General features: G+C 37.3%; 1 protein-coding gene across 1 annotated transcript in view; it reads left to right on the plus strand.

Moving 5' to 3' along the window:
• Positions 1-371: 371 nt before the first annotated feature.
• Positions 372-16,059, plus strand: part of LOC104527360 (chromatin-remodeling ATPase INO80) — a gene marked incomplete at both ends in the record, with an annotated part of 33,128 nt that continues 17,440 nt past the window's right edge. The window contains 16 exons of the mRNA XM_010171056.1: positions 372-575; positions 1,873-2,068; positions 2,264-2,331; positions 2,644-2,853; positions 3,428-3,508; positions 4,766-4,861; positions 7,471-7,530; positions 8,128-8,270; positions 9,337-9,421; positions 9,960-10,077; positions 11,115-11,200; positions 12,204-12,371; positions 12,825-12,958; positions 13,778-13,845; positions 14,682-14,775; positions 15,919-16,059. Coding sequence (XP_010169358.1) covers positions 372-575; positions 1,873-2,068; positions 2,264-2,331; positions 2,644-2,853; positions 3,428-3,508; positions 4,766-4,861; positions 7,471-7,530; positions 8,128-8,270; positions 9,337-9,421; positions 9,960-10,077; positions 11,115-11,200; positions 12,204-12,371; positions 12,825-12,958; positions 13,778-13,845; positions 14,682-14,775; positions 15,919-16,059 — 1,952 coding nt within the window. The remainder of the gene's footprint in view (positions 576-1,872; positions 2,069-2,263; positions 2,332-2,643; positions 2,854-3,427; positions 3,509-4,765; positions 4,862-7,470; positions 7,531-8,127; positions 8,271-9,336; positions 9,422-9,959; positions 10,078-11,114; positions 11,201-12,203; positions 12,372-12,824; positions 12,959-13,777; positions 13,846-14,681; positions 14,776-15,918) is intronic.

Genomic DNA, 16,059 nt, shown 5'->3' on the forward strand with positions numbered 1-16,059 from the left:
CCAGTCTGTCCAGGTCTCTCTGGATGGCAGCGGAGCCTCTGGTGTGTGAGCCACTCCTCCCAGCTTTGTGTCATCAGCAAACTTGCTGACAGTGCACTCTGCTCCCTCATCCAGGTCATTTATGAATATATTGAATAATACTAGTCCTAAAAACTGCCTTCAGTTTTTATCTTCTCCACCATCTCGGGAGGTTTTTGGAAGTTCACGTTCTCTCATACCATTTCAAAAGCATTACTGCTGAATAAGTTATCACAGTTTTTCTCTTCTGAAGGATCAGGCTTGATCGTAATTAAATTTGATGTTGTTTATTGCTGACTTCCTTTAAAATCTGCCCATTTTACCACTGTTACCAAAACATTATTTCTCTCTAGCTTGCCCATCAGTGCATGAGGGAGGTACGTCGAGCTGCTATCCAGGCCCAGAAAAACTGTAAGGAAACTCTACCACGAGCACGTCGTCTTACCAAGGAGATGCTTCTCTACTGGAAAAAGTATGAGAAGGTGGAAAAAGAACATCGCAAACGAGCTGAGAAAGAGGCTCTGGAGCAACGGAAGTTGGATGAGGAGATGAGAGAGGTACAGCAAAACCACAGATTGATGATAATTAATCTGTTGGGGAGACACAGAAGTGACCAGATAATTTAAATTTCTAAATCCAGGCCATGAAATTCAGTTATTTGTTCTATTTCAGTGGTATTTACTTCTACTGCTATCTTAAAATTCTTTATATAATTCTTCTAGTGTTAGTTAGAGCTGATAAAAAAGCCTTCAAACTGCATAAATTCTTTACAAGTGAATGAAGTGGAGGAAAGGATTAGACAAGCAAAGTGTCTGACAGACATACATAACTCAGTGTTAGTAAGGACCAGGCTTTTGTGGTGGCTTGTACATCATTCTGGGTCCAGAAGACAAACCACCTTTTCATTCACATTGAATTTTCTTTTTTTTTCTTCCCCCTGCTGTAAACTGATATCACAATTTATATATAGGGCACAAATTTTTTCTGTTAGTGCTTTTTGTTGTTGTTGTTGTTGATCAAGTGACAGCTTCATGGACTCCCTTACAGAGTAATAGATGGGTTGAATTTAAGAAAAAGCTTTCATGCCAAAGCTCTAGTGGATTTATGATTGTTACCTTACATGTGTGGTGATAAACTAAGGTTGAATCTTTAGAGCACCTGATATTTAGTTTTATGCTCAAATTATGTTTTTATTTATTGTGTTCCTCTCATTCTTGCAAGTTCATAAGCATTTTTTGAGGGTTTCAGCTGACTTAGATTAATACACAACTTCTTACTATAGCATTTTTTAACCAGAACCTAAGAATTAATAGAGTTTCTGCAACGTCTTGCTGAACCCCAAACCATGATAACATCTCAACTGTACTACCCAGTGGTGCATTTCATGTGTTCAACCATAATTCTCTTTAGTAATAAATAAGAGAATGTTGGAGTTAGGTTGTCAGGAGAGATTCTTTTAGCTGTTCACTTCTTTTACTGTAGACCACTAAAATCCTGTTTATTTTAATTAAATATTTTAATTTTTCAGTGGAAACAAAACTTTTAAACTTTCTTCTGTTAGATTATGGTGCTCTTTGCCATGATTACTGAATTTAAAAGAGCTTTTCATTTATAACAATTTTATATTTTAATATAGGGGTTTACGGTGGTGGTCAGTGTTCTTATATACAACTAGTATTGAAGCATTTTTATATCACAGTGATGTGCGTAATATAACCTAGATAGATTAGTGGTTGATATATTATTAGATTAAAATTTTTTTCTTTAATTATATTTTAAACATTTAACCTTTGTCCTGTTTTGTTTTGGGTTTTTTTTCCCTCCATCTGTTTTTTGTAAATGCTTTTCTCTTAGGCTAAGAGGCAACAGCGAAAACTTAACTTCCTGATCACACAAACTGAATTATATGCCCATTTTATGAGTCGTAAACGAGATATTGGGCATGATGGAATACAGGAGGAAATCCTACGCAAACTGGAAGACAGCTCTACCCAAAGGCAGATTGATATTGGTGGAGGAGTAGTAGTCAACATCACCCAAGAAGATTATGGTAAGTGATTCATGTACAATCCTTCCTGTGCACCATTTTGAAATTTACTGTACTCTGCATGTTATTGTGCAAACTTACTATTTCAAGCAAAAAATCTTTCTATGTGAGAAGCACTGAATAATTACTGGAATTTACCTTTGTGTTAGTTTTGATGGTTGCTGCTGCAGAGCTCTAACATGGAGATGTTGTTTTCAGACAGTAACTATTACAAGGCTCAAGCTCTGAAGAATGCTGAGGATGCTTACCAGATTCATCAGGCCCGGGTATGTATTTTTTGGATCCATGAAGTAGAAAAGAAAGCAGAGTAATTGGGTAAAGGCCACAGAACCGGGGTCTTTCAAGTCAAGGAGGTTTGTGAAATCCTGGCTGCCAGATCAGAATTTAATTCCATTGCCACTTTCTGTGCTAAATAGGTAGAAAAACAGAATATAAAGATTTAGGCTATAGGAGCAGGCTGTTTTTTTTTCTGTCAGATATCCTGTGTCTTAATGTGAAGTATAAAACCTTTTACTGTACAGTTTCTTCATAAATTAATGTGTTCATCATCTTATGCATACTTTCCTTTTCCTGTTTAGACCAGATCATTTGATGAAGATGCAAAGGAGAGTCGGGCAGCTGCTTTGCGGGCTGCTAACAAGTCTGGTACCGGCTTTGGAGAGAGCTACAGTTTAGCAAACCCATCTATCCGGGCAGGAGAAGATATTCCACAGCCTACTATTTTCAATGGAAAACTGAAAGGTTACCAACTGAAAGGCATGAATTGGCTGGCCAACCTATATGAGCAGGTATCTTAGTACATCTTGCAGATTTTTAGAACTTCTAGAATGATTTAAGTAATTAGAGTAAACTTGGTCAAAGAAAAAAAGAATGGTTTTAGAAATAGAGTGCACATACTAAATCTGTAATGTCTTTAGAAGAAAGGAAAATATTATGTAAACCACCTATCAATTTCTTGATTATTTTGGAAATAACAACTTTGAATGGGGTATTAAGTTCAAGGTTCTTTATGTGGGTGTTTATACAATTGTTTATCACTTAGATTATACACCAGGGAAACTTTCAGTGTTTCAGGCTTTGGTCAGCTGGCAAACTGCAGGCAGCCTTGTCCTGATGTGCATCCCCAGTTGGCAATGTGACTGCAAAGGGCAGACAGGCTGAGGAAAAAAATCAGCCTGAGAAATGAATGAAAGTACAGTTGAGAGAAGTTATCTTTTAGTAGAAGACATAGGAGACAATACAGTGTTTCAGAGTTGTTACACCGGGGCTGCTCCCCCTAAATTCAGTGCCAGCCATTCTGCTGGTCCTGTATGGACTGAAAAGTAGTAGAGCGAAAGGTGTTAATTTCTGGATCTTTTGCAGGGCATCAATGGAATCCTGGCAGATGAAATGGGTCTGGGTAAAACAGTACAAAGTATTGCTCTCCTTGCACACCTGGCTGAGGTAGGTGGATTATAGCTGATTCCTGGTCTGCATGCTTGGTGGAAGATGCATACTTTTCACGTGTTTGAAATGAATCCTGGATTATAAAGCTTAAATGTCTTAAAAAGCATTTTAGCTATGGCATTTCCCTTTGTTTTAAAGCTATGCCTTTGAAAGGGTGTGTGTGTAAGTACCTGTGTGTGTACCTAGGTATGTATGTGTGTGTGTGTGTGTTTGTATAAGTATATATATAAATAAAAATGGAATTTTCATTTATTCACAGAGTAGTATCTTTTCACTTGGACTTAGTGTGAAAGCCTGGTAAGAGAACAAGTTTTAGACTTCATGGTTCACTGACTTTTACAAATCAGAGAGACTTGTAGAAATGAAGCCCAAATTCTGAGCTTCGTGGCAATCAATGTTGATTTCCATATTTGTGGGGTTTTTTCCAGGAAGCATAGTTATTCTTCTGTGCCAGGGCAGACAAACAAAACAGAAAAAGCAACAGGAGCTTACTTCTTTATGCAGAAATCGATATCTTTATTTAAAAAAAAAAGTGGATCAGCATGCAGTCACTTGCCTCAAATAGGAGATAACAACCAAGTGATACTGAGAGCAGAACTATCTGCAGTAGTGACCAAGTGACGCTTATGTGTGTTTGTTCATGTTCTTTTTAATACCAGTTTGCTGGCACTGTCAGCCAAAATAGTGGAAGAGTGTGCAGAGCCAAAGGCTCTTGAGCTCATCTGTGTGGAAGAGATAACAGTGTCGGCTTGTTTCCCTGTTGCACTGCAACTCGGGATTTTTTTGGAAGCCTACACAGGGCTTTTATTATTTTCTGGCTCTTCCTTCTGCCAGCTTGTAACCACCAATGCACTAATGGCCCGACTTTGTTATTCACCAGAGGGCATTCTGATGTGGTGTGATGGAGCAAAGCTTGTCAGTGCCACCTGAAGTTGTTTTCCTCCCCAAATTGATGGGAGCTGTTAGCAACGTGAAGGTGGCAACTTTCAGAAACGGAGGAGCGAGGCAGGTTGAAACAGCGGTGGTTGTTCTGGTTTGCTGTTATGAAATAAGTCTGAGTTAAACATTACATCTGCTCTATTTGATTCTGTGTCACCCTGCTGTGCTGGGAGGAAGCTTTATTATGTTCCATATGGTTGCCTCTCTATGTAGCTGCTGTCATTTAGTAGTTGTAAAGCTGTATCAGACTGTCTCTGTGTCCCTTTCCCCCCAATTAATTTCTAGGTGTCTTTTTTTTTTATGTGTATATTCCAGAGAGAGAACATCTGGGGACCTTTTTTAATAATTTCACCTGCGTCTACTCTTAACAACTGGCACCAGGAGTTTGCCAGATTTGTACCTAAATTTAAGGTAATAACCATGTGCAAGAAAATTATTTCTGTTTTCTCAATGCTGAGTTCTTTGCTGCATCTGGATGCTTAATTACCTTGGAATTTGAAACTCTGTAATGGGCCTGATTTCTGATTTTTTTTTCTTTTTTTTATCCATCATTCTGTTTTTTTCTGGAGCATTAAATTATCTGTGGTTTAAAAATGTTCTTACTTGAATCATATGATTTTTACTTTGTATCAAGTTGAAGACACCCTCTCAAGGGGGAATTGAAGTGGGGCAGGGAGTGGACGTTCAGTTCTAATGTGTGAGGCTGGCAGCAGATACAAGAATAATATTTCAGTCTTCTGTACTGTCTTTAGGGTTGGAGCACTGTTTTCAGTAATTCACATCAATTTGGGTAGGAGAGCGATTGTATGTGAACAAAACTGAACTGTAAACAGATTAGAAGGAGAGAGAATGTGGTTGTTATTACAGAAAAATAGAAGAACCCTAGACATACAACCAGTAGTCAAGAGGAAGGAGAGAAGTGAGGCACAAATAGATAAGAACAAAATGATTAGAAGAAAACAAATGGAGTTATTCAGGTATATTGTGAATGTGACAGCATATTAAATAGAAAGCAAAGAGCAATCAGTTACTGAAGGACAAGCTGCTTACCTGTTCCTCTGTGATAAACATTGGAGTGTTGCAAAAGAAGATCTGAAAAGAACGTGGACCACTGAAATAGTGCTGAAATTTTGGAATTAAAGATAGACAAAAGTGTCAGAAGCTTGCAGTTACATCTGCAAAGAAGAACAGATTATAGTTTAAATACTTGAGTTGTTAGTGGAGTAACTTTTGATAGAAAAAATCTAAATCAGTTTTTTTTAAACATCTGATTTTCATTAAGACAACATATAAGAACAGTGAAAGACACCTAGTTATAAGTAGCCAGGATACCAGTAACATCCAAGCTAATTGTTTGAATCTCTTGACTACTTAATAAGATGGAGGAAAAACTAAGTAATATTTGATTTCTTGATCTGGGGTAGGGCAGTATTAAAGGAGTTGCCTTTTACCAAATAGGTTGTTCTGCAGACCCCTGATGAGACCATATGTTGGTTATGGTGGTGTTTAGTTTGAGATATCTATATGAGGAGAAGTTGTACTAGAACATAGTTCACTACTGGATTATTCAAGTGGCTTATATTTTGGGATAAATTTGGATTACTGAGACTTCAAAGAAACTGATGAAGAAATAGAAATGCTTAAGTTAGTGAGGAGTTACTTTAAAAAAATCCCTAAAAATAATCCATTTATGTATTTGCACAGCCCATAACAATAAGAGCCCTGATTAGAAACCCTGGAGTAGAAAACATTGGAGCAGTTGGCCATTCTACCCACTTACTCTCATTTGTTTTAATCAGTTCATTGTACTGAATAGATGAGCAACTGTTTATACTTTCTCTTTCTCATGAATAAAATAACAAAAAAATGTTTAAAAAATGCAGCCAAGATGCTCGTGAACAGATAACTTCCCCTTTTTTGATTTTAAAAAAGAAATTCTGTTTCTGTCATTATATAGGTGGTGTTGGGTTTATTGCATAATAATGTTTCCCTCATCCATGGAATGGAACTTTTTTTTTTTTTAAATAATTTTTCTAAACTTAGGATTGTTACACGTTTACAACTTTAGTCAGTCTTTTTCAAACAGTTTTGTTCCTGCTTCTAATCATACACAAGTGCTTCTCATCATACAGAAGTGTGGAGTTAATTATGCTTGTAGCAAATCACAGTGAATTAATTTCTTCAGGTCCATGGCAGAATATGTAAACTAAAAGGCAAATAGCTTTTTTAGTCTACTGTTTTTACTAGCATCCTTATTTCAGAACAGCTGGAGGAATATTCAACTAAAGGCACTTTGAAATTTGAAGCTTGTTAGTTGATGGATGTTTAAGACCTTTAGCAGCCTCAGAAACCAGCTTTCCTCCCTTTCAGTCTGAGTTGGGTGTAGTCTTTTAATCAGGCAGAAGATGGCAGTACAATATTATTTACCAGTAGCTGGTTTCCGTGCACCACAAAGATCCGCTCTGAGTAATAGGACCCATGAAATTCTGAACTATAGATGGATTAACAGATTTCTCTAACATTAGTCCATACTTTTCAGAATTCTTATATAAAATTTGTAAAGGCCAGATGTTTTAACTTTATCTCAGATTTTTGGGGACAGTTCTGAAATACAAAAGCAATAGGACAACCAGTAACATTAAACAGGAGAACAAGCCCACTAGTCCTCTGGGGTTAGCTGTAGCAGTTGAGGGCAGACCCCTTTAAAAGTATAATTTTTAATTTTTAGAAAAGCCTGACGAGAAGGCATAACATGCTACTGTGCATTTGGAGATTCTCACCATAACTTAATCTAGTCTTTGTGTTAGGCATAAGTTGTTTGATACCTTTGCCTGAAGTACTCTGTTTCTAAGTATTTTTAAGTGCTTTCTGATTTTTTTCTGTGTTCAGAAAGATAATTTCCCTTTTTGTTGTTTTGGAGAAAGAGGTCTGTCTCGTTTTGTAGAATACTTAGTACAAAATTTTAGAGCATGTGTATCTTTATTTGAAAATAATGTCTTTCTACTTTTGTACTGTTCTAGGTGCTACCCTATTGGGGAAATCCCCATGATAGAAAGGTGATCAGGAAGTTCTGGAGTCAGGTAATACCAGCATGCCTGTGTGCTTCAAGCATTTTTATTATTTTTAAAGAGTAAACCAGAAACTGTTGCTACACCCCACCAAGCTAAATGATGTGTAGATACAGAGTTCTGTTTCTTCATCCATGTAGTAGGCAAAATGATTCTCTTGTGCTGGAGAGCAATACAGTACAGGGCAATTCAGGGCAGTATGGAGTTTGGTTGGAGAAACTAGAGCTCTGTAAATAAAGCAGAAAGGTTTAATGTCAAGGACTGTTTATTCTATTTGAGTAACATAACTCAGGGTGCCCAAGTCTATCATCCCTGCAGGCCTGTCAGATTGTTCCTAATTTAACAGCAGCATTTTGTAGTGTTCAGTGCCTGGGTCTTGTCTGGCACATTAAGAAGCATCTGAAATTGTTCAGGGACTAATGGGCTGAAATCCAGATCCACCAGTTGAATAACCATGCTGTAATTAATTTAAAAAGTCAGCTGGGAAAAAATGCAGTATTAATGAGAAAGGATTATGAAACAGAATTCTGAAATTACAGTATACACAAGTGAACTCTGCACAATGTATTTACATTATGTTAACATTTGTTTCTTATTTTGTGGGTATAGAAGACATTGTATACTCAGGACGCTCCTTTCCACGTGGTGATTACCAGTTACCAGCTGGTAGTACAGGATGTGAAGTATTTCCAGCGAGTGAAGTGGCAATATATGGTGCTGGATGAAGCGCAAGCACTCAAGAGTAGCTCCAGGTAATAAATTAACTGGAAACAAAATCTGCCCTCTGTATCAACCTCTTGAAGGAATATTGAGAAAACATCAGGATTACACAAATTGATAGAAGTTACAATTGACACACGTAAGACCCTTTAAGTGTCTGACCTCATTAAGTATCTGTGTAACTCACTGGATTGATCCAGTGGTTTTTTGCATTTAGATTTTCCTCCTTCAGATATGTAAAATGGAATTTTAAAGTTAATTGTGGAGAAGAAACTTGCATGGAGTACAGGATAGTTAAACAAAACAGTGTGAAATGCTGTTCACCTTCTTTCCTGACTACTCACAGAATTCTGCCTAGTGAGCAGCCTGTAGTTTTTAGTGTGTACTGCTTATATTGGCTCCGTTAAATGCATTATTTTGATTCCTCCTTCAGTGGCACTTCCAGACACAAATGAAGGTCAGAACCCTGTGAATACTGTTGGCTGCAATAAAGCCCAATCTTTGTCCTGTGACTCTGTGCCAGAAAGTTTTCTGGTTGTTTTCAAGTAATAGATTTGTCAGTCTTTCCTTCTCTAATTGCTTTCCCGTAACCTTTGCCCAAGTTGCCACTGTACATGGTGAGTTAAAGGCTGCTTTAGATGTAAACTCATTCTGACTGAAGTCTGTCTCCACCATTCTTTGGAAACTGCCCCTCTAAGGGGATTCTAATGTGTAGCTCAGCACTCCCACCACAGGAGCCCATACACAGTGATGTGAAGTCAGAAAAATACATGACATTTTGATTAATAACTCTTTCTTTTGGGAAGTTAGTTATTTTCATTATGAGATTTTATTAGTATCCAAGTATTTGTATTAAAAATGAGTAAAAAGATACTTAGGAAAAAAAATAAATTGTGCACGTTTCTTTGTAATTTGTAAAATGCTCCTTCTTCCTGTCATTGTCTTTCGAAAGACTGAGGAGTAGCTGTGATAGTTTTACCCAGTGACCTCCAAAAATCGTTTGGGAAGGTCACTGAAAGCAATTGGTCTTAAAATACCTTACATTTCATATCCTTCTACAGAAAAGTTTTAATGGTTTTTCTTGATTTTATTCATCAGTGTTCGTTGGAAGATCCTACTACAGTTCCAGTGTCGAAATAGATTGTTGTTGACTGGGACTCCAATCCAGAACACGATGGCTGAGGTATTCCAGAGCTCACAAGAGTGGATTTTGTTTATAACAAGAATATATACTAAATATATGTGAACAGTTGAGAAACATTGTATTTGTGTGGTTGTGGGATCATGCCTATTGTAGCATACCACTGGTGAACAAACATGGAATCAGCTCTGGGAGGGGACAATTTGGAAGCGCGCTATGCGTTCAAATAAAATGAAAACTGAAGATACTGGATGGTCAGTAATAACCTAGATTACACGATAAAATCTAATTCTTGTGGCTTTTCAGCCAACAGAAGCAAATCATTGTGCTGTGTTTCACACTGCTTTCAAATGGTGTTTTGTTAAGTTGATATACCTGGCTTTGTCTGGGAGGGAGGGTGGGAAGAGGATGCAGCTGTTTGGGGTTTTTTGTTGTGGTTTTTTTTTTTTAATTTTGCCATGTCTCATGATCTAGTAAAGTGATCTTGCTCATAAAGAGCTGCAAGGGTTTAGGATCCCCACTTTCCTTGTCCACAGTAGGATGACTTTTGCTGATCTACTGTTTTCTCCTCTCCTTTTAGTTGTGGGCCCTGCTGCATTTTATCATGCCAACACTGTTTGATTCCCATGAAGAGTTCAATGAGTGGTTTTCTAAGGACATAGAAAGCCATGCAGAGAACAAATCTGCCATTGATGAGAGTGAGTGCAGTGTGTAACTGCAGTAGTTTTTATATTAAAAATCTGTTGTCTTTTCCAGCTAATAACGAATAAACAGGATCTCTCATTTTTTGTATGAGAAATGTCTTCTAAAGCAGAGAGTGCATAATGGGATTGGAAAGTTACCAATTGTTCTCCATAGTTTATGTCAAAGTTTGTGTTTCTGACTGTAATGTAGCATGTGTAATGAATAGAAAAACGTGTAGTGAAAACGTTGATTTACTACTTGTCTTCAGTCCTTCTCCGTCCCAAACACAGGAGAACAAATATTTTAAATATTTCTAAGTTTCTACAGAGCACATAATCTTGGAGATCTGAGTGTGTTACAAGCTCTAGACATAAAAATTATTACACAAAGCACTAAACACCTTTTGAACACCAGAAGAAAAGCACAAAAAATCTTTATAAAAAAAAAAAATCTCCATAGTAAATTTTAGGGGATAATTATGTAGAAAAATCTAACTTACCCCTCTAGCAGGGTAAAATAGCTGATTTGTAGTTGGAGTACGACACAGTACAGTTGGAACTTGTCACAAAAGCAAAGGCTTTGAGTTCTCAAATACCCAGAACATTGTTTTTACAGAGTATCGTAAAGACTGCAGTTGTCTGTCAGTGCAGTATGCCCTGGTTTTGTGATGCTATAGTTTTGGAGGGTGAGACTTAAAACTGTAATGATCTATTTTCATGAGTTAGCAATGTCTCATCTGAAATTTTATTCCTCTCTAATAGTGAGAGGTAAATTTAAGCTCACATTGTTCAGCCCAGAGGAATATAGAACACATGAAATGCTTTAGAAATTCATTCTTTGAAGTAGATCTTTGGATTCATAAGTTAAACAGTGTAGCTCAGCACTCATTTAAAAAAAGAAAAATCAACAGAGAAATGCCAACTCTGTACTGTAATAACTCACACAGGGGGAAATGGCTGAGCAGTAGGGGACTTAATTCGTAGTAGAACATCATGTAGTTTTCTTCTTTGGTGAAGTAATTGTTCCTTCTTCCCCATTCCTTGTATTTCAGATCAACTGTCTCGCTTGCACATGATCCTGAAGCCTTTCATGTTGAGAAGAATCAAGAAGGATGTGGAAAATGAGCTGTCAGATAAGGTGAGAAAAAGTATTTATCTAGAATGAGTATTTCAACTTTATTGTCATAGCTCTGTTTTCTAATCTGGTTCTTGCAAACTCATTTGGCAGTCTGCATACCTGAAATTTCATCATAGACCTTTCACAGACCGTCAGTTTTTGGCACCAGGTTGTGGCAGCAATCTCATTAGATGTGAATGTAACCAAAGAACCCCTAATTAATAAACTTTTCTTCTAGGGAAAATATTTTAACAGTTACAAATAAAAAAAATCTTTAAGCCTTATTAACTTGACTGAAGTATCACTAATTGAAGTGAAGGAGATTGATACAGCAATGATTGGGTGATAAACATCTCCAGTTGCCTTTGTGAAGGATTTGGCATGGATTTAGGATTCTTTTTGCTTGCTTTTAAAGAGCAAGAAATGCGTTATGACAACACCATACTTTACTCTCTTGTTAGTCTCTTTAATTTCAAGTGGATATTAGCAATACTTGATGATCTTGTGGTCAACATGTCTCCAGGTTTTGGGACCACTGGCTAAGAGACATCTACTTTGTTTCGATGTGCTTATTAATTTTAAAACTAGAACTTCCCACAGACACTGTTGATATGTGATGAACCTGTTGTTACCATGGGCCCCTGACACCAGTTTAAGATGGCTCTAAATGGGCAGCATTTTAGCACTAGGATGGTAGAATTGAGGTCAGATTTTAAAGTGATCAGCTGAAGATGTGATTTTTTCAGAGGTTCTTATGAATGTATCTGTTTATTTAGTTGTGCTCACGTACTTCTAAAGTTCTGTCTCCTACATCATTACCTAAGCCTTCCAAAACACACTTGTATGTTAAATCCTTCCCAGGTTGGATCCTGAAATAGAGATATGAACGTGACTGCCTATATATGTATTTCTTGAGAAAATTATGTTTCTTTTAAGATATGTTTCTCTTTGCTTTGTGTTTACTGATGTGGTCATCCTTCATTTCAGAGATAGAAAAGGCTAAATCTTTGTTACTATTTTGCAGATTGAAATTCTTATGTACTGCCAGCAGACAAGTCGACAGAAGCTGTTGTACCAAGCTCTGAAAAACAAAATCTCTATTGATGACCTCCTGCAGTCCTCAATGGGCACTACTCAGCAAGCACAGACCACCACTAGTAGTCTCATGAATCTAGTCATGCAGTTCAGGAAGGTAAGGCTATTTAAAATAATATTTTTTTTTTAAAAGTACAATCATTCATGAGCATAGAACTAAAATACGGCTTCTGGAAAACACCATATAAAAAAAAAATCTGGCATAGGCAAGCAAATTTGCATGCAGTTCAGTTGGGTTTCTCATGCAGTGTAGGATGATGTTGGGGTCAAAGAGCTTTAGCTAAATGGTGCATGTGTCCACTAACTGGTTTGGCTCCAGCTTGGTTGTTGAAGGAAATCATTCACTTGGGAAGAAGAGGCGATAGCTGTCATGTGAATAGGAAAGGATACCATGCAGTATACAAACTTGAGTAGATAGACTAAAACAGCTGTGACATACTGATCAATATTAAAGTTTTAGTAATCAATAGTCATAGTTGATGTGGGATGTAAATACTGCATTGGACTAAATTAATGCCTCTGAGTGTTTGACATGCTGTCTTTCTTGTAGGTGTGCAATCACCCAGAGCTGTTTGAGCGACAAGAAACTTGGTCTCCATTTCACATCTCCCTAAAGCCATACCAGATTTCAAAGTTCATCTACCGTCACGGACAGATCAGGGTCTTTAACCACTCACGGGACAGGCAAGCCTACTCCACTTCCTCTCCAGCTTAGCATATTTAGTATTATTACTTAGACTTATTTTAGCTTTGTAAGTGCTAATTAACACCCTTACCTGATGTGCTTAAATGACATTGGCCAAGCGATGCATTCCTGGTTTTCTTTCGTTCATTCAGCTGTAAAGCATCTGATATCTGATGCTTTTTCTTAGTGGAATCCTGATCATCAGATATCACTTTGATTGAATAAGAAAGACAGAAAAAATAATTTAGAGTTGTTGCTGATGATGTGTAATAGAATTATGCTTTAAAAGAATTATTAAAAAAAAAAAGGAAAAAACCAACTGGTTTCCCTTCAGTGAATTTTCATGTTTAAGGAAGCTATCAGTGTATCTCTGTTGTGATATGATATATTGTGAGCATCTGCTAGTGCCTTGACAGCTTTTAATGCTTACTTTGGATGCATAGAAGCTGCTCGAGTGCAGTTTGCTGTTTTCTTTGACTGTCGCAATCCCTAATTAATTTTGTTTGCATTCAGTTATGAGAAATGCTCAGGGCAGAGATGAGAAAGCCATGTTTGAAGATGAGACTAACTGTTGTACAGCAATAAAAAATGCAATTCCAGAGCAATGGTGTGTTGCATTGTCAAATTAACAACAGAACATGTGGACTGATGATGCTTTTCAATTCCTGCCATGTAATTCCAGATATCCAGAGTACTGCAGTATTTATAATGAAGAGCTGAACGGTTACTCTGCTTTTTCTGCTGATTGTGTGATTGAGCATTACATGTGTTAACACCTTCTTAGTGATTTAGTTTGGTTTTATTGCTTTCCTTTTCAGGTGGTTACGGGTTTTACTTTCGCCTTTTGCACCAGACCACATCCAGCAGTCTCTCTTCCATAGGAAGGGTAGGTTCACAGTCCTGGGAAGCAAGTTGAGTTGCACACTTGCATGTGATGTTGTAATATGTTTAACTCTGGAGGAAGGATTGAGAGGCCAGATGAGTTAGTCCTCTGAGATAATCTGATTAGAACTTAATCATGGAATGGTTTGGGTTGGAAGGGACCTTAAAGCTCATCCAGTTCCAACCCCCCTGCCATCAGCAGGGACACCTTCCACTAGACCAGGTTGCTCAAAGCCTCATCCAGCCTGGCCTTGAACACTTCCAGGGAGGAGCAGCCACAGCTTCTCTGGGCAACCTGGGCCAGTGTCTGACCACCCTCACAGCAAAGAATTTCTTCCTAATATCTAATCTAAACCTACCCTCTTCCAGTCTAAAGCTTGTTAGAATTCTGTTAGCATTGGTACTCGTACTTATATTTCATTTGTTCAATGAGGAAGGGATGGAAGCAGCTGGAAGAATAATCTATGGACAACTTGTTATCTAGACACTGCTTAATCCTACTGCAGTCTCTTGTTCCATTCCTCCTGTCTTGTTTTAATTTACTTCAAGGGATTAATGCTGCCCCTTTAGGCTAATGTGAATTTTTCACAGATCCATTTTGGTACATTCTGCATTGTATGTTGAATAGTGGTTAAGATAAAATTTTCAGTATTTATAAATATTTATACATTTCTAAATTTTCTAAAAAAATCTAGATTAAATTAGGATTTCCTGTTTATTCACATAGATTTCTTGTATGCCGGATAATGTGTGTCTTGAATTGATGAAGTAAGTTTATTATTGTCAGTTATCAGTGTCTGTGAAATGTGTTGGCCTAACCTCAGTATTTCTGTGACATAGGCATCAATGAAGAAAGCTGTTTTTCTTTCCTCCGGTTTATTGATGTCTCTCCAGCAGAAATGGCAAACCTCATGAATCAGGGACATTTAGCCAGGTGAGGACAACTTTTTTTTTCCCTCTTTTAGTAATTATAGGAAAAGTACAGGTGATGTTAGAGGCATCTAAATGTAAACCTACATTTTCTGTGCCTCCTAATATTATAATTTGTCTATCGTTATCTAATATTACAGCAACTTCTAGAGTGTTCCTGCTGGTATAGGGCACCATTATGCAAGAAAATTTTTATGCCTCTGTCAAAAGAAAACCTCTGTTACAAAGATTTGACATTGTAAATACACAAGATGGTCAAAGGGTAACAGAAGAGTTTGCTTAGGATCACACTGTAGGTTGCTGGCATTATCAAGCTCAAAATCCAGACTTTGGAAGGCCAGTTTATTGCAACACTTACCAGGAGCATTTGAGTGTATGTTTTAACACACGTGGAATAAGCTTGTGTTGTGATAGTTGTTCTTCAGCTCCAAGCCATACTGTCTACTTTTCACACGTCCTGTTTTCAGTATGGAATGGAATTCCAAGGCGGGGGCTTAGGATAATGGATTTTTAGCATCATGAACTGTATTATCTTGGAAAGGGAGGTGATCTGTTTGAAGTTATAGTGTACTCTGCAACAGACGGTAGTACTCTGACTGGAGCTAGATAGTAACTGTAAGGAATTGGAGATTAAAAACAAGTCTTTATTAATAAATAAAGGTGTTTTGCTGAGTGCTTTGTAAGTGTAGTATTTTTTTATTGTTGTGGTTATTTGGGACCGCTGCTTCTTGTCTGTGTTTCAATAACAATATAAATGTCTCTTAATCTGTCTGAATGATCTTTATGATAAATTCTGCATTCACGATGCAGGTTGTTATGATTAATTTATATATGGAGCAATTTACATAGAACTCAGAGTGCAGTTTTAAGTAGTAGTGGCTAACTTGAGCTTGACTCTTTTAAATTAAGTGCTTCAAAGTGTATTCTGATTTAATGATTTAGATTCAGTTAAGCCACCTTAGAAAAAGTGAAAATGAGAGTAGTATAATTGGAAGATATCTAGCAAAAATAAATTCCTTTAAGTGAGGACACTGTAAGCCTGAAATCCTGAAAAAATATTTGTGTCAAATAGAGTTATGGTGTAAATATACTTAAGCATTTCTTTCATAAATCAGTGAATAACCGTATCTGCTGTGTTTTGTTTCAGATGGTTAGCTCTTTTCCTGTCTCTGAAAGCATCCTACAGGCTCCATCACATGCGCTCCTGGATGGAGACAGAAGGGGAAAAACAGCAGGGGTCACATTGTCTGAGGAACAGGGATTTCTTGCTTGATGTAAATTTCCCACT

The sequence above is a fragment of the Antrostomus carolinensis genome, unplaced genomic scaffold (genome assembly GCF_000700745.2).
Source record: "Antrostomus carolinensis isolate BGI_N321 unplaced genomic scaffold, ASM70074v2 scaffold49866, whole genome shotgun sequence".
Lineage (NCBI taxonomy): Eukaryota > Metazoa > Chordata > Aves > Caprimulgiformes > Caprimulgidae > Antrostomus > Antrostomus carolinensis.